Here is a 24,995-nt window from a genome sequence, read left to right on the forward strand (position 1 = left end):
CTTACTTTAGCCACGATATTGTGACTCATCGCCTGCAATAAATCATAATCCTTTTAGTTGTCTTATTCTCCTAAACCCAAACTGACCGTGAGTTTCGGTACCCTAATCTCCGGTAACCTAAAATGTCTGATAAGATTTATCGAATGCCTTTAACAGTAAACTCCACACACTAATATTGTGGTCACTTTCATTATATATTTATATACCCACAACCCTCATGATGGATGTTGTGGGACCCAGGGTGAGTGTTATGGAGCACATGACTCGGGTAATTAAATGGACAGGTAATTATCTACGTGCAACAAATATAATTTTCATGTTATAATGTTATAAAATGTTTTAATGTAATGTTATAGATGGGAGCTCAGTTATATCCTGTTCAACAAATGGATTTGATTTTTATTACCTAATCCACCAGTGATTTCATCCATACCGGAGTTTATTTAATTACAATAATGCAGACAGCGTGTTGTACCAGGTATTAAAAATATATGTATATGTATATATAATATATACCCCCGAAAATAATTACATTTTATGTATCGTCTTTAGTCCTATAAATGAAAGAAAGGTTCGTAATTATCGTAGTAATTAAATGCTTTTCAAGATCCTACAATTATATATGTAAAATGTATGTATTTATGTTTTGGGGGGAAACAAAGATTATCTTTGGTTTCATGCATAACCTCGACCCCTGTGAAGCTAGTCTAAACTGCTCAGGTTATGCATTTTTACAATATTTTATAATTTTATGTAAATTACACACACACACACACACACACACACACACACACACACACACACACACACACACACACACACACACACGAATACTTCTGAGTGAATACATAAACACCAGTTACCTAGGCTTACGTTAATTATAAAACGGAGAGGAGAAAAACACATTTCCTCAGTAAGCAAGCCGCACGCTCCAATTGGCTGTTTGAATCGCTTGAACATCCATGCGGAAAAACCCTCATTGGCTAACTTGTCATCGTTGATTTAAGGCTCTGCCTCGCTACCCAGCTGATGTGAGAACTTTAAAACCGCGAAGGAGAACTTTAAAGATATAAAATGTGGAATACAGTTAATGAAAGGTTAATTCCTCATTAACTATCACTAGCGAGATAGATCATAGTGAAATAGAAAAGAAGTGAACGATGTAGCAGTATTTCAACAAAACTATAAGGATTTTGTGACATTTAACGAATATTCAAGCCAGTAACTATATATTACCGAGTTCGTAACAAGAGATTAAGTAACGAGGCTCTTTCGAACAGGCACAGGAGAGAAACGGAGTAGTCGAGAAGGTGATGTAAGCAGAAAAGGGGAATAGGTAGTCAGTAACGAACAACACAGTAGCGAACGAACTAGTTGGAATAACGAGACAATATAGAGACGAATAAAGAAGCTTCTGACAATTTAATGTATAAAGCAGCACACAGAAATTGTCACATTTTGACGGGGCCAGGAAGCCTGCGTGTATATATATATACTTCAGCCTAATATAGAGGTCACCCTCCAACCCCAAGGTCAAACTACTGACCCTCCCCAGGATACAAAATAACCACAGTTGTCCAACTCCTCCAGGGCACCTATTCACTATGTGAACAGTGGCATTAGATGAAAAGAAACGTCACTAACCATTTTTGTGCCTCGCTCGGATATCGAACTCGGATTCGCCGGATTGAGAGTCCAGACCGAATCCGCCTGTACTACTCGGTAAAGAAGTTGTATTCATGCTAGTTATTTTCCAACAACGAATGAAATCGTAATTAACGTAAACGACTATGGGAGTTATTGACTCATTAACAGTGCTTTAATAATAAAGTCATGAGTAAAAAAACGAGCTCGTAATGAAGTAACGACAAACTAACGAAGGGAAAATTGGGTAATAATAACAACACTAACGAATAAACGAACAAAATAGTAGTAACGAGGCTGAAGCGAGTGAACCTGTAAATTCCGAATTAGTAACGAGAAAATAATTAGTTAAAATAAGTAATGAAGGTGAAAGAATGAAACAGCGAGCCAACGATTAACTAATAAAGTCAATAACAAAGCAGTAACGAGGCCCTATAACGAGTAAACAAATAATGACGCAACGAAGTGAAGGAACATATGTTAATTAGCAATTAACACTCCACTAACGAAAGTAACGAATAGTTGATCCTCTTAACGCTCTATAAAGAGTATAACGAAGGAATAACGAGCTACTAAACGAGTGTATACGACGAAGCAACGGAGTAACAACGAGTGAACGAACTCGCTATTGATCAGCGAGCTACCACACTTATTCCAGCAAGGATCAACACTACCTCTAATAAATTGTTGTTTGATGAGTCTTTGTCACACACCTCTGATGCTTCGGTACCCTTCTGCCCTTCCACTGCTTCCCACTCTTCCTTTTCCTCTTTCACTCTCTTACTACTATTTTTATACCACCCTCAACTGTTCCTTCCGCTCTAATTCTCGCTTCTGTTTGACCTTTCTCTTTTGTTCTTAACTTCTCTCCTTTTCTTGCAGCTCTTATCTATCTCTCTCTCTCTCTCTCTCTCTCTCTCTCTCTCTCTCTCTCTCTCTCTCTCTCTCTCTCTGACCTTCTCCTTCCGCTGTTGTCCTCTCAATTTCCTTTCTCACTTTTTTCCCTATTCTGTGACATTTCTTACAACTTTCCTTCCGTCTCTTTCTATCCCCCATTTCATAACCTACCCTCTCTTCCATTGTTCTCTTTCTTTCTCTCTACCTTTCTGCATTTTGTATCCATCCCTGCAGTCCTTCCTTCTTCTCAGTCTCATCACTTATATCTTTCGACTATCCCGTCTCTCTCTCTCTCTCTCTCTCTCTCTCTCTCTCTCTCTCTCTCTCTCTCTCTCTCTCTCTCTCTCTCTCTCTCTCTCTCTCTCCTAGCAGTAGGAATGGAGTATATTTGAGCATAGGCCTATTGTGAAGACGTGAGCACATGCATATGGTATAGACACGAGCCTCGTGAATCTTAAGTGAAATGGGTAGTGAGGAGGATGGTCTAACAAGCCAACATAGCAAGGACAAGGTCAGGAGGTACAGGGGGACAAGGTCAGCAGGTACAGGGGGACAAGGTCAGCAGGTACAGGGGGACAAGGTCAGCAGGTACAGGGGGACAAGGTCAGCAGGTACAGGGGGACAAGGTCAGCAGGTACAGGGGGACAAGAGCAGCAGGTACAGGGGGACAAGAGCAGCAGGTACAGGGGGACAAGAGCAGCAGGTACAGGGGGACAAGATCAGCAGGTACAGGAGGACAACAACAGGAACAGGGGGACAACAACAGGAACAGGGGGACAACAACAGGAACAGGGGGACAACAACAGGAACAGGGGGACAACAACAGGAACAGGGGGACAACAACAGGAACAGGGGACAACAACAGGTACACCATCATGAGCTTCAGAATGGAAACAGTTGACAGTAATTAAAGCTGTTTGTCTTTAAGAATTAAGCTCCATGTAAACAAAGTCTTATCTGGCCTAACTGTGCCTCTTCACACAAAAGCAACATTCATAATATGTACAGCAGGAATTAAGCTTACCAAATAATATATAAAAGCAGGAAGAGAGTACACGTAGCAATGTAGTAAAAGTAACAATCAGAAAAAAGTAGCAAAGATTGCATCAGTTACACAAAGCACAGGAGCAAACGCAACCTCCAAAGCAGCAGAAAAACACCATCAACAATTACAAAAATCGCAGCAAGAACAGCAATGGTTATAGATGTGTAACAAGAAGCATATAACAGCAGCAGCAGTAGCGACAAACACTGCTGCTGTTGTAATGTTGTTGTTTACAAACACACAACAATAGCAACAACGACAACAGCTGAAGCACTTGCCAACTGCAGTAACTCTCATAAGTGGACGATTGAAAGCATCTGCTACCATGGTGGGCGTGTGGGAGACCGTGGGAGTGGGGGGTGACCGTGGGAGTGGGGGGTGACCGTGGGTGTGTGGGGGGGACCGTGGGTGTGTATGGGTTACCGTGGGCGTGTGGGGGGGGGGGGAAGAGTGAAATAGTGAAATATTGTCTGATGAACTAAAGTGTATTATGTACGAGAATTATAATTCATAAAAATACAATTGATTATTAAATTAATAATTCTCTGTATTAAACTACATACCGTAATAAACAACGTACACCCACATATTTCAGGTAAATTTTCACAGGTAAATTTTTTTAAAAGTTTTGCCTTACATAACTCAATGATATACAAGAAATAAATGAATTAAAGCACACGAAGAATATAAATTTTAATATTTAAAGTCACCACTGAACTGAAGGATAGAGTTGGACTGAAGGAGCTGCATAAGAGGAATTTGGGTGAGAGGGATAAGAGAATATCTGGGTGAGGGACAGGGAGAGAGAGAGAGACAGGGAGTGAGAGAGAGAGGGGGTGAGAGAGACAGGGGGTGAGAGAGACAGGGGGTGAGAGAGACAGGGGGTGAGAGAGAGACTGTAGGAGTGTGTCTAGGTGCCGCTGTTCACACACACACACACACACACACACACACACACACACTTCACACACACACACACACACACACACACACACACACACACACACACACACACACACACACACACACACACACACACACAACCTCCTAAAATACTAAGAATTCTGGCTTCCTTAAATACTCATCAGACACGAGTTTTACACTTGCATCATTTCCAGGGATCCATTACGTCTTCCAGCTCGAATCTCCACTTCAAATCCTCTTAAGTAAGGCAGTCAACTTGCATTAAAATTGTTTTTTTTATCCACCGAATTCCTACAAAGCCTCAACGTGCAAGGATACGGTGTTGCAAGACCTATAACGTCATAGCATGCAATGGCATAGTAAACTAGGTCTCAGAGTCCCAGAGATCTAGAAATCTTGATATTTAGTAATATAGTAAGCTATCAAAAACTTGTATATGGAGATCTATATACAAGTTTCTGGGTTACTAGAAGTATAGATTTCAAAATATCTAGGCTCCTTTATCTCTAGATATCTAAATTCCTCCATACCTAGGTGAAAAGATAGCTAGATCTCCGGGTCTCAGAGTTCTGCGAGTCTCAACTGTAACATTTCCAGGTATCTGGTTTGCAAGATATCTAAGTTTGTAGATAACTAGAAACCAACCTACCTCTTGGATTGGTTGCTAAAGCGATGGCATCGCTTTTTGCAGGTCGGCGTTGGGCACCATTCCTTCCCTTCCGTCATATCCCAGCTGCTTGTCATCATATTCCTTCCATGTGCTATACAGTCGTACTGGCTTAGGGTTTTCTCCTCCGTTCCCTCTTCCTCAAAATCTGGAAATTGTGAAAATATTTATTTTTCTGGACATGTATTTCTGGAAAATTGATTTCTAGAAATTTGAAAGTTTAGATTTATCTAAGAGATATATAGACATATAAAGTTAAATAATTATTACTACTGTTTCTGTCACTAAGGATCTAATCGTCTCTCAATGTTATGTAAAAAAAAAACAATGTAATTCAAAAAGCTCAACATTGCAGCATTAGAGACTAACAAGAGGTATTAGAGACAGTTGTTCTCATCAAACGAAATTAAAACTTAAAAAAAAAATGTGCAACACAATTTTTCATTATAAATTTATAACAAGACTAAAAACTAATAATTTAAGGTGTGAATTTCCACTAATGATAAGGCGTGAACTATCAATGATTAACACAGACCATTCACGTTGGAATTAAGCATATCTTAGGAGCTCTTAAGCTAGGCCATCACTATGATTTTTTATAGGCTGTGAAGCTCCCCTGCCCCCGAGTAATTTACAGTTCTCATGCTCAGAAATTACCGAAGGGCCCCCTTAACCCTCTTCTTGCAGTTCACTTCCCTAACTGACTATATTAAAGACGTGTTTTAATCAGCTTGGGCTATTTCTCCGACTTGCAAGGCGGGTATAGGTCCTCGATTCGTAATTAAGTTTTCCAAGCACTGCTTAAAAATAATTAAGACCATATATATTCCTGTCCAGCAAAGTCTTTCAGTAATGAACTAGAGGCTTAATACCTGACTAGTAAGTTTCGAATACATTAAAATTGTCCTAATAAAGTGGTAACTTTATTTTGCTTACCGAGAAGGACCTTTTCTTTGACCTAATTTCCAACGCCTGGTACCAGCACAGAGAAATGAATAGGTGGATCGTCTTCCATTTGATCCACCTTTGGCTCGTGGTGCAAGTGGAGGATACGAAGGCATATCCTACACAAGTCCAACGTTCTTCTGAAGAAGGAATGCTCACATCCTGCCATTGAATCCCCATAGTCCAGAATCTAGTGATGTATATGACAACTCAGTGTGCGTATTCTGGAGAGAGAACTGAACTGATGACCGCAAGAATTCAAAGTTTCACCTCGTTTTTCCAAAGTATTCTGTAATTATTACAAAGTTTAATTCACAGTTTTTTCTACAGTGTTAAGTATTTGAATTTTGCTCCGTTGACTACGTTAATTGTTCAACTAGTTTTTGTTGTAGATAATTGTATATATGTGTGGAACCATGTTGTAGATAATTTTGATGTAGATAATTGTATACATGTGGTATATAACGTGGAACAACGAGTATTGATTTATTTATTTCAGTTTCGCGTCGTACGTCGTAGTGGCCTTACTGCCATCTAGAGACTACAGAAGGGCGAGTCTTGTACTGCATCTCTGTAGCCACAGCAAAGACCGTAGTCCTCTACAGTTGTGAGAGAGAGAGACAGACCTCGCCTCCGTATCACACACAGCTTGCATCAAGCTCAGAGTATCGAAGCGAACATTGGAGCGAGACTCCTGGAAACCGTCCACCTGCTTTAACAAGGGATAATTACAGGCTGAAACTATCAGCCAGTTGATTGATGTAAGCACTCATTCCCTCCCCCCCCCCCTCCCCCTCCCCTCAGCTGGTGGCCGGGGGGGGGGGAAGGAGGGAGAGAGAAGGTTCGGCTTACACGGTCATGATAATATAATATACAAATACAAACTGACTTGGCTCTCGACTCACAGTCAGGAAACCCGAGCTCGATTCCCAGACGGCTCTGAAATTGGTTTGGTCACGTTTTCTTTCACCTAATGGCTCAGTTCACCTAGCAGTAAATTGGTACCGGGGAGTTAAGGCAACTGCTGTGGTGGTTGCCTCCTGGGGAGGGTCAGTAATTCAACCTTTGGGGGATGGGGGCAGGGGGGGAATCGATACAAGCCAGAGTGTACTTACCTAGTTGTACTTAAGTTGTTCTTGCGGGGGTTGAGCTCTGTCTCTTTGGTCCCGCCTTCCCACTGTCAATCAACTGGTGTATAGGATTCCTGAGCCTACTGGGCTCTATCATATCTACATATGAAACTGGGTATGGAGTCAGCCTCCACCACAACACTGTCTAATGCATCTAATGCATTCCCTTTGTCTACTACTATGAGGTATGTAGTGTGTGCGTGTGCGCTCGCTCTTTGCTTTCCACTTAGCTCTATTTTTTATGTCTGTACCTTCAATACCATTTTCCATATAGCAGAAACTACACTGGACTACTGCTTTGCTAATTCCTCATTTTCTTTCAGACTTTCCAGATCCTCTTCCATTTGCTATGCTTCCTTGGTCTTGTTCCAAGTCTGGAATGTTTTCCTCTAGCACAACGCTTTCCTTTCCCTTAACGTATCAGTCAGTTGACAATGGATTTCCACTTTCCTAGTCACTGTGAGATTAGCTCGAAAGTGGATCACAATTCTTTTCACGTGTTCGTTGACGATTATTGATTTCTGTGCAACGGTCCAATCTGCTGGACGCGGGCTGCCAAACTTCATCACATGTTCCAGTTAGACATTGAATTATATGTAAGTTTTATTTCCGATGATCACGCTAAAAATATGATATTATTTAATAATTCACGCATTTATTAAAAGTCACATAAACCAAAGCTGGTCAATGTTAGATTGTGCGTGCGTGTGCGAGAGAGAGAGAGAGAGAGAGAGAGAGAGAGAGAGAGAGAGAGAGAGAGAGAGAGAGAGAGAGAGAGAGAGAGAGAGAGAGAGAGAAACTAGGTCGTTAAATAATGCTGCTCATATCTACTGGTTAATGTTTGACCCTATGTCTTGTAATTGGTCTTTGATGTCACTCTTCCAACCCTACTTTCTCTCTCTCTCTCTCTCTCTTCTCTCTTTCCTGTGTATCGCTCTCCCTCTCTGCCATACATTCACTTCTCTCTCGATCGTCTTATTCCCAATTTCGGTCTCCCTACACACTCTCCATTCAGCTATCTTGCTCTGTATCTCCGTTTCCTTGAACACTATCCCTATCTCTTCGTTCTCCCTGCCTGCTTTTCCAATTCATTATATCTCTTTTCCTTATTCACTCTATTGGTCTCTCTTTCCACTTGTTGCTCTCTATATTTTATGAATACTTCCTTAATAAATCTGTTGATCTCTTTCTTTGTACGTTACCTCTTCCATCGCTCTTCCTTTCTCCAGTTTCTATTAATCCAGTTCACATATTTGCAGTATATTCTTGTGTATATTTTTGTTCGCTTCTAATCTTAATGTTACTCTATATTCATGCCCCATTTTTTCTATTTCATTGAACTTTTTCTTCCTTTCCTCAGCCTATCCCTTTCTTGCCATCTCCTGCGATAGTTCTCTCTCCATTTGCACAGCACCACATCTCTTTTATCCATTTATCTCTTCCTTTATTTTGCTTCTCCAATATCACCACCTTTTCCAACTGATTTGACCCTCTCCCTTCTCTTCATTTATTCACTCATTTCCATGTCATTATTATTTCTCTCTCTCTCTCTCTCTCTCTCTCTCTCTCTCTCTCTCTCTCTCTCTGCGAGTACCAATTGCTCTTTCTGTGAACCTCATTCCTTCCTCACTCTTTCTCGCCTCCATCTCTTCCCTCATCATAACCCCCTCCTTCTCTGTCTCTGTCTCTCTCTCTCTCTCCCTATCTTTCCACATTTTCTGATCGAGACTTCATATGTCACAAGTAATATCCGAAAGAGATTACCGAGTTATATACAACAGCAGCGTAAGGCAAAGAGAACAAAGAGACGTAGAGATTCAACAATCACTGAAATAAATCATTGCCCGTTGCTTGTGCTTCCACACAATTAAGCGATATGCCAATCAGTATGATAAAAATATCCCCTAATTAATATGCATATTAATCCATCTTGTAAATTTCGACTCCATAACACACCATAACATTAGCATATCAGCAAGTATCCACTTCATTAGCGTAAAGCCTTAATCTAATCCATTTGGGTAAACTTAATCCAATCCATTAATTACGGACCTAAAATTAAATTAATTACGATATTCATAAACTCATTATTTTATTTACTAATCCAGTATATCTATTGACTATTCCCATTAATCGGCGAATCCCATCAGCTCGGTATCACGAGGCCTAACGCTACCCATACGCAAATTTCTAAGGGAAATGATGTGGGGTATGGGTAGGACATGGCCTGGTCGGGGTAGGCCTAAGGTAAATGATCTAAAAAATATTAGTTATTATTCAATACCCCCCAGTCTTCAATTCCCACCGATTATAGGTACTGTTACACGATGGTTATTGAAGTAAATGAACGTCCTTTTGAACATGTATTGTAACTGATAATTCATAAAGTATAAAAGAGAGAGAGAGAGAGAGAGAGAGAGAGAGAGAGAGGTGAGAAAGTAAAGTGAATAGAGATAAAATAAGCCACCTTTTCTCTGTTTATCTTTCTCTCCTCCATTTCTGTCTCTCACCATCCGTCTTCCATCATTCTTCTCCAACACCCTTCTTTGCCTTCTGCTCTATCTATGACACTAATGCTTTCTCTTCCTCCTTTCTCTACCATCCCAACCCCACCTACGTTGTTTTTCACTATTCCTCCTTCCTCCTTTCCCTATTTCCCTGCTCTCTAAAACACGTCACTTTTCCTCCACTTCACTCGTATTTTTAATTAATTTCCTTCTCTTCCACCTGTGCATTTGCTAATAACACCCCCCACCCCCTCTCCTCCTCCATCCTTGTAGTGTAGATGTCTGCGAATTAAAAATCTAAGAACCGGATCATGATACACCGTTGTTCTGGGCAGCCCGTCCTCCAACGTCAAGAAACTGTCGTACTAAAATGCCCTTATCCTAACCTACCAGAGGACCCAAAACAGAAAACGGGAGATTAAGTCAATTTCCCGAGCCTGCAGTGAACCATTTTCTAGTAGGGCAATTTTTTGGCCTTAGGGTAACGCATACGTCAAAATGCGACGTTCTATTAGGGAAAACGGGTTGGTAAGTCGCTTGTCAGACTTATAAGTCTGACAAGCGACTTATAAGTTACGCTTTCGCTCGTTGGCTCAAGTTTCAATATACAAATAAAGACTTATCAGTACACCTTTTTTTTCTCTCTTCTCGCAACTTTGTCTTATTTTCTAAGATTCGTTTTTTTCAATTTTCATCGCATTATGCATTTTCTTCATCTTTTGCGTGCGCGCGTGAGTGTGTGAGAGCTCAGAGAGGGCGTGAAGGTTGCCTGTGGCAGGATATTGCTCTTTAATGATCGGGAAATGGCGAAGGAAGAGACAGAATGAACCTTGTGTGTGATCCTTAAGTGAGGGGGGGGGGAGAGGCCGATAGTGTGCGTGCGTGCGCGCGCGCGTGTGTGTGTGTGTGTGTGTGTGTGTGTGTGTGTGTGTGTGTGTGTGTGTGTGTGTGTGTGTGTGTGTGTCTGCAGGCTCTTGGACAGCGCCTCTCTATCCATCAGTTGTCTAATGTACCAATTCTCGACCTATTTTTTTCTATCATATCTATTTTCTATCATTTTCTATCATATATTTCTCTTTCTCACACACACAAACACAGCCCATAATAACTGTCTATAGCTCCAAGGTACCTATTTACTAAGTGAATGGAGGCACCTGGTGAAAGAATCTGTGTCCATTCCTTTCTGACTCGACCGGGAATCTTACCCGGGCCCGTAGGATTACCCCTAGAGTGCTGTCTGCTCGGCTCCGGGGACCTGTGTGAGTGAGTGAGTGAGTGAGTGAGTGAGTGAGTGAGTGAGTGAGTGAGTGAGTGAGTGAATGAGAATGCGGGGAGAGGGTTGAGAGTAGGAGGCAGTAAGAGAATTAATGAAACTAAAAATTCAACGTCTTAAAGCAAGAATAAGTAATATGATCTAAGCACGCACGCACACGCAAACGCACACACGCACACGCACCCACACTCACCCTTCGTGATTATGCTATCTTATTTCCCTTGGAATCGCGAGCAATCACAGAAAACCGGCCATTCTCTCCCTCGTGCTACACATAAATTAAGTCCATTACATTGGCTGGAATTACAACTCAGAATTACATCCACAATATCGAGAGAGAGAGAGAGAGAGAGAGAGAGAGAGAGAGAGAGAGAGAGAGAGAGAGAGAGAGAGAGGTGAAAACGATCGAGAATTCTTCATAAAATTAGATATTCTCAGGACATTTCAAATGAGTAGGATTATAAGGTAAAGTTAAAATTTGCTTTCTGGCTCTTCCCTGTGGGAGTGTCTAGTAGAGATAGAGAGTAGAAAGAACGAGAGTTAAGTTTAAATTTGAAATTTCAATCTTCGACCTAGGAAAGGCAGAAGATTGTTGAATAGAAGAGGTGAAGTTCAATAGTGGATAACAATGGATGAATTGAGAAAGGTTTAAAGGATAATAATGAAGAGAGGGAAAGGATAATAATGAAGAGAGGGAAAGGATAATAATGAAGAGAGGGAAAGGATAATAATGAAGAGAGGGAAAGGGTAGATTCATATTTGACGTAACATGAAAGCTGGATGATAAAACTATGAAAGAAATGATAATTTATAGAGAAAATAAAATATCACTTATAAATGAAGGTAATATTTTAGTTAACAGCAAAGTGCTAAGGAGAGAGACAACTTGGTTCAACTGTAAATGTTTTATGTACTTTAAAGTTTATAATGGGTCAAGTGAGTGAGTGAGTGTGTGAGTGAGTGTGTGAGTGAGTGAGTGAGTGAGTGAGAGTGTGTGTGTGTGTGTGTGTGTGTGTGTGTACAGATATGTAAGCAGAGGTTAGAGAGAAACAGTCAAACAGCCAGAGAAGACACACACACAACTTGATAAAATAGGCAACAAGACCGTACGACCAGGGTGAAACTGGACTGAAACAAACACATGAGAAGAGAGTGTTGATCAGACCACACACTAGAAAGTGAAGGGACGACGACGTTTCGGTCCGTCCTGGACCATTCTCAAGTCGATATGTGATGACTGAAGTTGTTGTTATAGATTCAGCTACTCAGAACAAGTTCCAAGTAGCGTGGGCTATGGTGAGCCCGTAGCTTACCTGGCACAGGAGGGGGGCCAAGTAGCAAGGGCTATGGTGAGCTGTAGTGGACTTGCCTGGTACAGGAGCGGTGCTGTGATGATGATTGAAGGAAGAGAAGGCAATAGACAGAAGAGAGGTGAGGAGAAGAAGGGATATCGGCCCCTTTCACCACCTTCACAGTAACGAGAAGCGTTATTGCTCACCAGTACCTGGTCCATGAATCCTAAGCCTAGATTACGGAACTATTTTTTCAATTATTTCCTGCGTTATTCTCCAGCTAGTTGAATAGAAATGCCGTTGCTATATTATTGCCTTGAAAATATCGCCTGTTACAGCAGTATCTCCTAAAATGTTGCCTAAACTGGTGATTACTGTAAGCAAAATATTATCCGCTACTGAAATCCTGAACATAGAGAGTTGTATGCTTGCGTGATCCTCTCATTAAAATATCGCTTAATTAACGCGATAATACACCAAGGGAGATGCCGCTATCGTATTTAGTTCGTCTATGTCGTTCGTTTATTTTGAATTTATACAAATTTTAAAATTTATTTATGAAATGCTTGGGTATTCATAATCGAGTTATCAAATTTTGTTAGAATTTATATTGCAGTTATAGTGTCGAGATTAACCAAATTATGTAGTTTCTGGTCAAATAGATCTTAATGTATAATTGAGTTTGGGGTAAGAGTAAATTTGCAAAGTATATACTAATAAGATATCCGCTCACCTGTTCATATATATTCCTGATTAAAATAGGTGAGGTTTGAAGATTTTGGGCCTCATCGACAGGTGAAAGAGCCTTCGAAGAAAAAATAAAATTTACTAACCTTTACATGTTTTATAATTCAGAACCAGACCTAAGGACTACAGTTAATTCAGAATGATTATTAAAAAAAATACGCCTTGGCATATATTCTCCCAACAATAAAAAAAAAATTAAAACGAAAAAAAATCCAACTTCTGGCTGGCTGGTGAAAAATCGTCGGGGGCTAAAAAGCAATATTAACCCTGCACCCATTACAGCCTAAGCTGACAAGGTAAACAGTAGGAATTCCCGACCTCTGTGACACTCAGAGCAGCATCTTATTGTTCCTGGAACGCTATTGTTGTTGTATTCTCTTTTTTCCAGCGTCTTGGCTCTAAAGTGTCCCGGTGTTTGTCCTTGTGCATGAGCGTGTGTTTGTTTGTGTGAAGTTTTTTTTTTGTTAATTTTAGAATGAATTTCGTGTGTATTGTTGGGTGTGTTTTTGTAGATGTCTAAATTACTTTGATATTCTTCAAAAATGTTTTTGTATTTCCAAGTAATGAACAGTTTCAAAATGACAAATGGTTTCAAAATTACGGGTTTTACTGTCGTTTGATCATCGTTCCTATATTATATATATATATATATATATATATATATATATATATATATATATATATATATATATATATATAAAATGTCTCCAGCGCTAAATAGCGTCTCCCAAAACCCTGTCGCTCATGCAATTTTCAGAAGTTGCATGCAAACTTTTCTTTAACTTCACGCTCTGGGAAGTATAAACAGACATAAAAATTCCACAGAACATTTTCTTCGGAGCATATTTTTTAAGGACTTCCCAAAAAAACACTAAAATTTTACGGACCAGAAAATTTCTGTCCCCATGTATTTTCTTGATTTTATATTTGTTGTTATTTTATCAAACTTTTCTCTGGAGAGTGAAAAAATTGTAAAAAAAAAAAAATATGCCTGCAGAAGGGAAAAAGAAAATTTAGATGAAGATTTTTGTTAAATTAAATTACACATGACAAAAAAAATATATAAAAAAGCAATCGGGGATCTAGGAAAATATTGGAAAGATGAGAAGGACAAAATGAAAAAAAAAGACGGAAAAGGTGAGAATTATTTCTTAAAAAATCTGTGTACACAGTGAAAAAAGCTATAATTAGAAAAATTGAGGAAATTGAAGACAATTCTGGAAATATTAGAGCAATTGAAATTGCAACAAGCCTATGAATCATTGCTAGACAGTTCCTGTTTATACCAAGCGGTCTAGTGAAGTTAAAAGCACCGCAATATTGACTAAACTTCAGACTAACAAACAACAACTTCAAGGGGTTAGTGTGGCGGGGGGGGGAGGGGGGGGGTAATATTCAATAAGGAAGCTTCCTATAGGGCTAAACCACTTGAAATTCGACACTTATCAAAAAGTGGAAACAGACTGAAAATGTCACTGGTTGTCGCATAATCTACTCAAGAGAAAATATGTTTGCCCAAGGTTTGTAGCCAGACAATAGCACTAGCAACATGGCCTCATCAGAGAATGGGTTTTCACACACCCAACCTGAGACATCTCGCTAGCAACACCGAGATAAACGACAGGTACAACCACAACAGATGATTCAACCAATTATCAACAGTCAAATTCTCACTCTCTTTTGCATTTACCATTTTCAAGATCAATGCGGAAAGAGAGAGAGTACTGCCCATCATGAAATAATTAGTAAGGACAACTCCAGAAGGCGTATTAGCCATTGAGACACCTAACTTCGTCTCATTTCTGTTTCCTTCTATCTCCTTCTCCCTCAGCACATTTGATACTGAATCTCGAATGACTGAAGTGGGAAAAATTATACAAATTCTACAGATAACAGAACAAGTATTACTATTTAACACCTCATGAAATTAAAACATTCTTATAAATGCCGACATTTCTTTAAGTGTGACAATAGATCAGGCTGGTCCTGACACTCACCTCCGTCATGATTCATCTTTCAAAGTTTGGTGAGGTTAGCCCTGAACGTCTGGTCTACATCCTTGGATAGACCGTCCCATATATATATATAAAAATTCTCTAGAGCGAGGACTACCACAGGCGGGGCTGGGGCGACCAGGCCACCGGGCTTCCAAAAATTACATGATTTTTTTGGCGAGACCCGGGTACCGCCGGGTCAAGTACTTTATAATACAAGTGATTTATAATCCAAGAGGACAAATTGGAGGGAAATGTAGTGCATTTTTGTTTAACAAATTTCAAATATAAAAATACAAGGGGAGAGAAGAACGGGGAAAAAGGAATAGTGGGATTAGCTTGTAAAGAGAGAATTTGACTGATGGAAAATGAACAAGAGAGAGAGAGAGGAGAGGGGGGGGGGATGGAGGTGTAGAGAAAAATGAGAAGGTATTGTAAGATTCACTCACATTCTCTCACTCCTCTCTCTCCCTTTCACTCCCGTGTCCCACTCATCCCCAACTCGTTGTCACCAAATGACTCCTCATTAATCACCTTTCCAATCCCAATTTCTCTCCTAAATCTTTATTATCTTTCATCCCCTTTTCATCTCCCTTCACCCATTTCTTCCTCTTCATTTCACTCTTTCTCCCTCCTTCCAGCTAACAAAAATCCTTCCCGAATCCCCCCCCCCCTTTCTCTTCTCTCAATGTTATATCTTTCTTCCAAACTACTCTTTTCGCCCCTAACCACCCTTTCTATTCCTTTCCTCCCTCTCCCGTTCTCCTCTCCTGCTCTCTAGCCCCCCCCTCTCTCGGCCCTTTCTCTCAACCTATTAATTCTCCCCTTTTTTCCTTCTTTTACTCTCTCCTCTCCTCCTCCCTCCCTCTCTCTCCAGCATTATCTGTCTCACAAGAGCAGAAAATATTAAAAACTGTCGGGTAAAAGTACCAATTTTTCCATTAAACGGCGGGTCCTTAATCATAAAGGCTGGCTGGGAATTTGTCTTGACTTTAGCTCCTAGACTCCCTCCTCCCCCCCCCCACTCCCCCAGTCCACCCTAATCCCCCCTCACCCCCCCCCCCCACCCCACCACTCTCAATCATTCCCCTCCACCACAAAACCTCCACACACACCCCCCCCCCCTCCCTCTCCAACATATATAAATGTAACTATCTTATTTTAAATCTTAACTTTCACTAGCTGTAGTATTTTCTTTAGGGTGATTGGAGTTAGGTTTAGGGTTGTGGGTAGGGAGAGAGGAGGGAGGGAATTATCAGAGGGAAAGCGCCAAGGCATTACGATTAAATGGCACTTGGAATGGAGCGAGAATAAGGATTTGGGATAGGACGGGAAGAAGGCACCGTGCCAAACCACTTATACGGTCAGGGATTGAACGCCGACCTGCTTGAAGTGAGACCGTCGCTCTATCGTACAAGCCGCTCGATTATTTCAAGCTTAGTTAGACACACACATCACGGTACTGCGATTTCTTCACGAGAAAATTTTTGCTACATGACGGTGGAATCGAACCAGTGTTCTTTGTGTCCCTCACCACCCCTACACACGCGCGCCTTAGCCCCATGGACAGCGGTGTGATAAAAGTTATAAAACCTGGAGACCGCTCGAGTTAACTAGGAATGTTAAGAGGTTGGGTAGATATGAACTGGGAGCTGCCTTGTGTCTCATACATGACCAACTATAGTTTCCTTCGTTCCTATATATTTCAAACTCCCTTTTTTCATATCAGTCATAAGATTAGTGAAGATAACAGGTTGGAAGACGGTAAACATAACGAGACAAAAAACAAAACATGGAAATTTTGGTAAGGTCCGGGCTTCTCTAGATAGGAATATGGATATCACTTTATATGCTAAGGATAACAACAATTGGATAGAAGCTTATCTGATAGCATTATCTGGGGGAACATTGTTTTGCAATATGCTGTTATAACTGGACATTGACAACAACTTAATTAGTCTAACCGTCGTGGCAAATGATTTGAGTGAAGTTAAGATTTAGAAATGAAATGTGTAGGGCAGCCAATGAGCTAGGAACCAGGGGTGCTGTTCAATCATGTTAATTGTTATAGAAGGGAGAGTTATAAATTAATTGCCGTTTAGGGCTGTTGGTGTCGATTGCCGACTTGACAAATTTTGCAATGCAAATGAAAGTAATTAAATAAACGGAAGGGATAAATGCACTCGCCTCTGTCAGGGGGTTTGCATCTCCTGCATGTTTATTGGATGTTTATGTTGGCTGACTATGTCAAGATTAAACTTTAATTCTCTTCCTGTTACAAGATGCTGTCGGCTGTGTGTATCGCGTTATTATCCAGACTCCTGATATTAATATAATATATCTTTTGAGAGTTATGCTAATGCCTGTACTCTATTATTTTTAATTATTACTCTCATCTCGAGAATACTTCCGAAAAACGTCTACGTTAGTTTTAGTTTTTACTTAATATTTCCTCCACTACCTCCCCATTTCTTAGATAATGTAATAGTTTTTAATTAATTATAATAATTAACTGTACCCATATTAGTTATATGTTGAAGCCAGAGCCAATTATGCTCTCTCGTACCTCATTTTTCTTGTTTACATAAGGGAAGAACCAAGTCCATATAATGCATGTCTTGATCTTTTGCATTTCATCAGTTGTGCTGAGGACGAAGACATTTACCTCATACTCCTAACATTCCTGCTTCTGACAACCAATTTTGGTTTCCTTCACACGTCAACAGTTTTTGGTAGATTTTCCTGCATCTAAATTTTTTCCCCAATCCCTTTAAACAAAATTTCTACGCTATTAGCAATTTTACCACACCTTTAACAATATCCCACACTAACAAAGTTTTCTCTAACCCAGGTATCTTCTAAATATATTTTTAAGATATTAGAATCAAAATATTTCTCAAACTATAAATATTTTATCGTTGGAAGTTTTGTCATTCTTGTCATTTTCTGAATAGTTTTCTTCTTCCACACAATCGATTTTGAATTTATTTAAAACGTTCGTATTAACTTTATTCTACATTTCCTTATTTCTTCAACCTATATTATTTTTATATTCCTAATTTTTAATTCATGTTAATTTTATACTATCTCGTTCTGAAATTTTGTTGTATATGCTGTTCTTGTGAATAAGTGCAGCTTTTTTATGTAAATAACATGTAATATTATATTGCTGATAAGTATTCAATTATTTATTAGATAATAATAGGAAGTATATATTTTTTCTTCTGAAAATTTGATTTTGGTTTTGAGCTATTTCGGTAACCAGCTATTCAGAATGTATTTGACATTCTCATTTACACTTCTCCCCATCCCCTTCTGTTCTCTCCCCCCGTCCCCCGTCCCTTTTATCTCTGTCCGTCCTCTCTCCCTCCCTCCCTCTCCCACCACGCCTCTCTCAGTGCAAGTGGGCGCGGTGCCACGTGAATAAGCTCCTCTCATTAGTGCTTCGTCTGACACTCCTTCATTTTCTATTCACCGGCAATGACTGCCTCGCCTGGTTGGCACGGGAGGCAGCAAGCCATTGTTAACTCCCTATTACAGCGCCTATGTCTTTGTCCTAAGCTTTTTCTGTCTCTGATGAATTCTCTTCTTGTCCTAGGATTTATAAATTTCTAGCGACAGGTGTTACATATACTAACGAAGCCACTATTACTCCAAGCGCTTCGGACAAAACTTAGAATAATATAGATATAAATGATTTAAAGGTTTAATGGGGTAAAATCTACTAAAAGAGAAGATAACGTAAGTAATATTATGTCGTAATCATCATCCTTGTTCACCCACACCTGTAGTGTGGCAAGATTCACTACCTTCTATATTTCTTCGTAACTCTCGAAGCTGTTCCGGAAACAGGTAAGATTACGACCTGTTTACATCTCAATTATGTAACTTCTCTGTCATCGGAAACTGTCTCCCTCTCATACGGATTTTATACCTGTCGCCTTTTTTCTCGGGGTATTGTTCTTAGTCCTTCTCATTTGCCGTAGTTAAAGTCTAGCAACAAGCTGAACAATCATCGGCCCCCGGCAAGGGGAGCCGGTCGGCCGAGCGGACAGCACACTGGACTTGTGATCCTGTGGTCCTGGGTTCGATCCCAGGCGCCGGCGAGAAACAATGGGCAGAGTTTCTTTCACCCTATGCCCCTGTTACCTAGCAGTAAAATAGGTACCTGGGTGTTAGTCAGTTGTCACGGGCTGCTTCCTGGGGGTGGAGGCCTGGTCGAGGACCGGGCCGCGGGGATACTAAAAGCCCCGAAATCATCCCAAGATAACTTCAAGATCATCCCCAAAATGTGTGAGTGTTGGCCTCCCTGTAAACTCTCGAAATATTTTTTACTGTAATTCTTCTCGCGAATTTTGCATCACTTGTCAATACATATACATAATCTTATTTTCTTTGGCCACATATGTTGCCAATCTGTGCAGCATCCCGTTTATGATACCTCACCACGAAGACATTTTCTCTATCACCGTTAATTAATGGTTCTAGCTCGAGAGGTGCTTCCTATCCCATCCAAACATACTGCCAGGTACACCAGCTTTGGTCTCACCTGCGTTCATAACCGTTCAAACAGGATGGTAGGAAATGCTTTCTGACAATCAAGAAAGACACAGTCCACCCTTCTTTCTCTGACCTTTTGGTGAAGGTGTTTGCAGTATGATTGTCTCCTCCAACTCTCCATCCATTTTTTCGCCATTTTTAGGTGAGTATGACTATCACATGGTTAGGTATGTGTGAACAGAATAAAGATGGAATAGGAGGCCGGAGGGAAAGGTCGGTGTGCAGCCTTTAGGATCATTGGGGATTTAACCCCAGCGAAGTCTAAATGGAAGCAAGTTAAAGTCTGAAAGACGGAGGTAGGGATAACTTCGGTGTTTGGGAACGGGAAACAAAAGAGAAGAAAAAGTAAACATAACAAATTGGGCATAAGGGGCAAATGGAACTACAGGAGTAATATAGTCTGTCGTGTGCGATAATTATGCATCAATTATTCTCTCTCTCTCTCTCTCTCTCTCTCTCTCTCTCTCTTGGATCATTGGCCAAAGTTTTCTGGCCGTTTGGCATACTACAGTTCGTCTCCCACAACGTCATCTGTCTCCCACAACGTCATCTGTCTCCCACAACGCCATCTGTCTCCCACAGTGTCATCTCTCTCTCTCTCGCACAGCGACACTTCGATGTTAAGGTTCGAATTCACGCTGACTCCGAAACCCTAAATTTTCTCGCAGATTGTACCGTTCGCGCTCAGAATATTAAACGTGGGAGGGATGTGGGGGGGGGGGGGCAGACGTTAGATTTATCTTTTTATTAATCTTAAACTAAAAATCGAGGTTGTTCCTGTTCTAAATATATACCCGCCTTGTCCATACGTAAATATGCATAATTACTTATGTGTGCGTGTATGTGTATTAATATTATATATATATATATATATATATTTTATTAAATATGACCGAAAAAGTAAGATTAATAATTCTAACACGAATTTTCTCAATCTTTCGTACATTATGCTTCACTGTTGGAGGTAAATCAAAAATCACTTCTCCAAAATTCATTTTTATTTCTAGTCTGACGCGACACGGGCGCGTTTCGTAAAACTTATTACATTTTCAAAGACTTCACAAATACACAACTGATTAGAACTTGCGTTTCCCTGATTTTATATCTACATTTGAGTGAGGTGGGAAGGGTGATGTGGCATTACATTTGAGTAAGGTGGGAAGGATGATGTGGCATTAGAGGATATTAATAGGGTATTAAAAGTATCAACACAAGACAGAACACGAAACAATGGATATTGAATAGAAGTGTTTGTAGAAAGCCTATTGGTCCATATTTCTTGATGCTTCTATATTGGAGCGGAGTCTTGAGTCTTTTACACAGGTACCTGATGTCAGACATCTGCAGGAGCTGAAGGAGGCATTTGAGCAGAGTTCCGTGCTGCGTTTCACTTACGAGACGGAAAAGGATGGGAAGCTGCCTTTTCTAGATGTAACAGTCATGGAAAAGGGCGGAGGTTTCCACACTGCAGTCTACACAAAGGAAACAAACATAGGAATGTGCCTAAATGCCAACAGCGACTGCCCTGACAGGTACAAGAGGAGTGTTGTTAACGCATACGTCGACCGTGCTCTCAGCCACAGCTCAGAATGGAAGCAAGTCGACGAAGAACTCTGTAGGGTAAGGCAGGTTCTAGTCAATAACGGCTTCTCCAATGGTTTCATCGAAGACATCATAAGAAGGAAAGTGAAAAGCCATGCAACCTCCGAAGAGACAACTAACACAACACCTATACCCCCTATTAGACTATTTTACAGGAACTTCTTTTCCACAGCTCATAAAACAGAGGAAAGGGTCCTGAAAGATATTGTTAATAGAAACGTTATCCCTACAGACAAAAATCAGAGGATACAACTGACGATTTACTATAAAACCAGAAAAACGGCCAGCCTACTCATGAGAAACTCTCCAGACACGAAACAGAACGCTTTAAAAGAGACTAACGTCGTCTATGCCTTCAAATGCCCACTTGGGGACTGTAAGCTCCAAAAAACCCAGTATATAGGCAAGACAACAACATCTCTTTCTAGGCGTTTAACGATGCATAAACAACAGGGCTCCATTAAGGAACATATAATCTCTTCCCATAACCAAACCATCGCCAGAGAAATCCTAGTAAACAACACAGAAATCATCGATAGATACAGCGATAGCAGGCGGCTCGACGTTTGCGAGGCACTACACATCAAGAAGTCAACACCAGCAATCAACAGCCAATTATTGCACAACTATATTCTACCCACCTCAAGACTCCGCTCCAATATAGAAGCATCAAGAAATATGGACCAATAGGCTTTCTACAAACACTTCTATTCAATATCCATTGTTTCGTGTTCTGTCTTGTGTTGATACTTTTAATACCCTATTAATATCCTCTAATGCCACATCATCCTTCCCACCTTACTCAAATGTAATGCCACATCACCCTTCCCACCTCACTCAAATGTAGATATAAAATCAGGGAAACGCAAGTTCTAATCAGTTGTGTATTTGTGAAGTCTTTGAAAATGTAATAAGTTTTACGAAACGCGCCCGTGTCGCGTCAGACTAGAAATAAAAATGAATTTTGGAGAAGTGATTTTTGATTTACCTCCAACAGTGAAGCATAATGTACGAAAGATTGAGAAAATTCGTGTTAGAATTATTAATCTTACTTTTTCGGTCATATTTAATAAAATATGTCTACAGGAAAGACTGCTACCAAAATATACTAATATATATATATATATATATATATATATATATATATATATATATATATATATATATATATATATATATATATATATATATATATATATATATATATTTTACACTAGACAGAGAAAAGCAATATCCTTTCCCACCCTCGGCCAAATACGAGGATAAATATCTGAAGAGAATTGTGCAAAAATTGCTGAGGCAATAAACTCCTAAAACAGAGCTGAACTTGTGTTTCCACTTTCCTCCAATAATAAAAATGATAGTTTCTCGCCTGGTGGTAGGCAAGAAACTATAGTGACAGGTGACAGAAATGAGTAAAAATGAAACTAGCCATATTAAAAAAAAACTGGAATAGAAGAATGAGTGATAAGGAACTGGAGGAGGAGAAACGGAAGATAAGAACCAGAAGATAAGAAATAATCCCTCACTGGTGCTTCACCCAAGTGTCTCGCATTCCGTCTCATGTTGAATGACGGTCGACTGTCCTATCCCTCTCCCCCCGTCCACCTGTCTTCCCCCGTCCCTCCTGTCTTTCGCCGATGTCGCAATTTCAGTAAAATTTAGGAGAAATGATGGATAGATCTCAACTGGCGCCCTGAGTTTTGAGAAGAATATTGGATAGATCGTAACTGCCGTACTCAATTTTGAGAAGACTGTTGGACTGATCTCCGTCGACCTACGCCTTGAGTGTAAAAAGTCTTCAAAAAGTAGTTAATTTGTAGTTAAATATATTTATTTGCACGCAGTTGCATGGAGCAACAAACCTTAAATTTGTGCCATATTCATGCAGTCTATTACATGGATAGACAAGTTTTTAGGTAAAAAAGATTGGGAGTCAAAAGGAGGAAATTTCACGGACAGAAAAATTAGAAGAATAGGACTAATCTGGCTAGATATAACTACTTCAAATGTGACGTTTGTCAAGTCTTGAGACCGGGTTCAACAAGTACAAGTTTGGCTTCGCAAACTGAAGTCAGATTTTTTTTGTAAAGTTTGGGGAAATTAATGACTGTATGAAAGTAATTAGAGGCATGTGATACGTGTGCTTTTAATTTTTATGTTATTCCGGAGGAGCGGACAAATACATGGTTTAATGCGTGTCGGTGTTAGGACACGTAGAAAGAAGATCACAGACGGAGGAAATGAAATCACGAATACACACACAATGCCTACACACACGCACGCATATTTACAAGCACACACCCTCACGAACGCGCACACACGCAATTCCAAAATCGACCTTGGCGCACCACCCGCCAGCACCACACCAGCGACCAAACGATTGAGAACCCAAGAGGCAAAGTTCAAGATGCTGCCGAGGCCTCCCTCCGCGTTCTCTGTCTGCCTGGATGCCTTCAATACATCAAATATTTGCACCACTGTGTCTCTTGATCTGATATATATCACTGAAAGAATACGTCCTCGAAGAAAATTGCATTAACTTGAGAGGACTGGAGTTAATGCAGATAGACCAAACAAGGGTCCTTGAAGCCTCCAGGGGCAGGCTTCTCGAACCCAGGCACAGGTATTTCTAAGCGAGGGAAGCGAGAGCGAAGAGGTTAAATAGGAGATTGAGTAGGAGGGGTTAGAGAGTGATGGGGAGATAGGTGCACATTGGAGGGCATGGAAAAATGCCAATAATAGGAGACATGTGAACCCTATTATATATTAGGGAGATAGAAAAGGCTACTTTTCAAGATCTATCTAAAGATCAGAAGAGAAGAGTAGAAGGCTCTCTCCCCACTCTTAATTCCCTCTATCTCTGCAAGCTAGAAAATAGCTTGTATATAGCGCCTACTCTTGACTTAATAGGAAAATTGGCATAATATATTTGTTTCTTGCTGGTACTAGCACAGTAAAACTACAACTAGTTATTGCTAACAGTAAGTTCTCCTCTACAACAGCTACGACTCCCGTGTTCTATGGTTCCCGTGTTTTCTATCATGCTCTTATTCCACTATCGAATATGTTTCCATCTTAGTCCCTTCTTGTGTATCAAAATGCGTCAATATCTTGAACGTTTGGATCTCATCTCCGTCAATGTTCTAAGTAAGGTTTGCTCTCAGTCTCTTCTTCATAAGGAGAATCATTTCTTAAGGATGCAGTTAGTTAAGTCCCCCCCTTTAATAACATGCTTTTTGGTTTGGTGAATGGATTAAGGCCTATTAGCCTCTATAGGGTTATTAAGGTCACCACGACAGTAGTTTACTAACCAGCCAACAAGTATACTTCAGTATACTTGTTTAGTATACACCCAAAAGCTGGGTACACTTCACTGTGTATATATTCCAGGATTTAATTATTTTAAATCTGTACATCAAGTTCCAGATTGGGGTCTGCCTAGCGTCTTCTGTTGAGAATCAATATGGCTGTAAGTTCTTCATAATCACTATTCCAGACTATGAAATCTGACATTCTAGTGTCCTTGTTACTCGCAGCTGGAGGTTTATCTTGAGATTATCTTGAGATGATTTCGGGGCATTTTAGTGTCCCCGCGGCCCGGTCCTTGACCAGGCCTCCACCCCCAGGAAGCAGCCCGTGACAGCTGACTAACACCCAGGTACCTAATTTACTGCTAGGTAACAGGGGCATAGGGTGAAAGAAACTCTGCGTGTTGTTTCTCGCCGGCGCCTGGGATCGAACCCAGGACCACAGGATCACAAGTCC

General features: G+C 40.3%; 2 protein-coding genes across 9 annotated transcripts in view; one reads left to right on the forward strand and one right to left on the reverse strand.

The window, feature by feature from the left end:
- Positions 1-24,995, forward strand: part of LOC123759100 (gamma-aminobutyric acid type B receptor subunit 2) — a 331,390-nt gene that overhangs the window by 61,165 nt on the left and 245,230 nt on the right.
- LOC138364892 (uncharacterized) overlaps positions 1-24,995 on the reverse strand; it is a 425,505-nt gene that overhangs the window by 683 nt on the left and 399,827 nt on the right. For 6 of the 8 annotated variants that reach the window (XR_011228602.1, XR_011228605.1, XR_011228604.1 and 3 more), the window contains one exon: positions 5,160-5,325. Coding sequence is in view for 1 of the 8 variants with exons in the window: in XM_069324946.1 (XP_069181047.1) it covers positions 5,290-5,325; positions 13,058-13,129 (108 nt within the window). In the remaining 7 variants the exon portion in view is untranslated. Of the gene's footprint in view, positions 1-5,159; positions 5,326-13,057; positions 13,130-24,995 lie in introns of all 8 variants that reach the window. The other 2 variants (XR_011228603.1, XM_069324946.1) reach the window with 1 other exon arrangement.

This window comes from Procambarus clarkii, chromosome 15 (assembly GCF_040958095.1).
Source record: "Procambarus clarkii isolate CNS0578487 chromosome 15, FALCON_Pclarkii_2.0, whole genome shotgun sequence".
Lineage (NCBI taxonomy): Eukaryota > Metazoa > Arthropoda > Malacostraca > Decapoda > Cambaridae > Procambarus > Procambarus clarkii.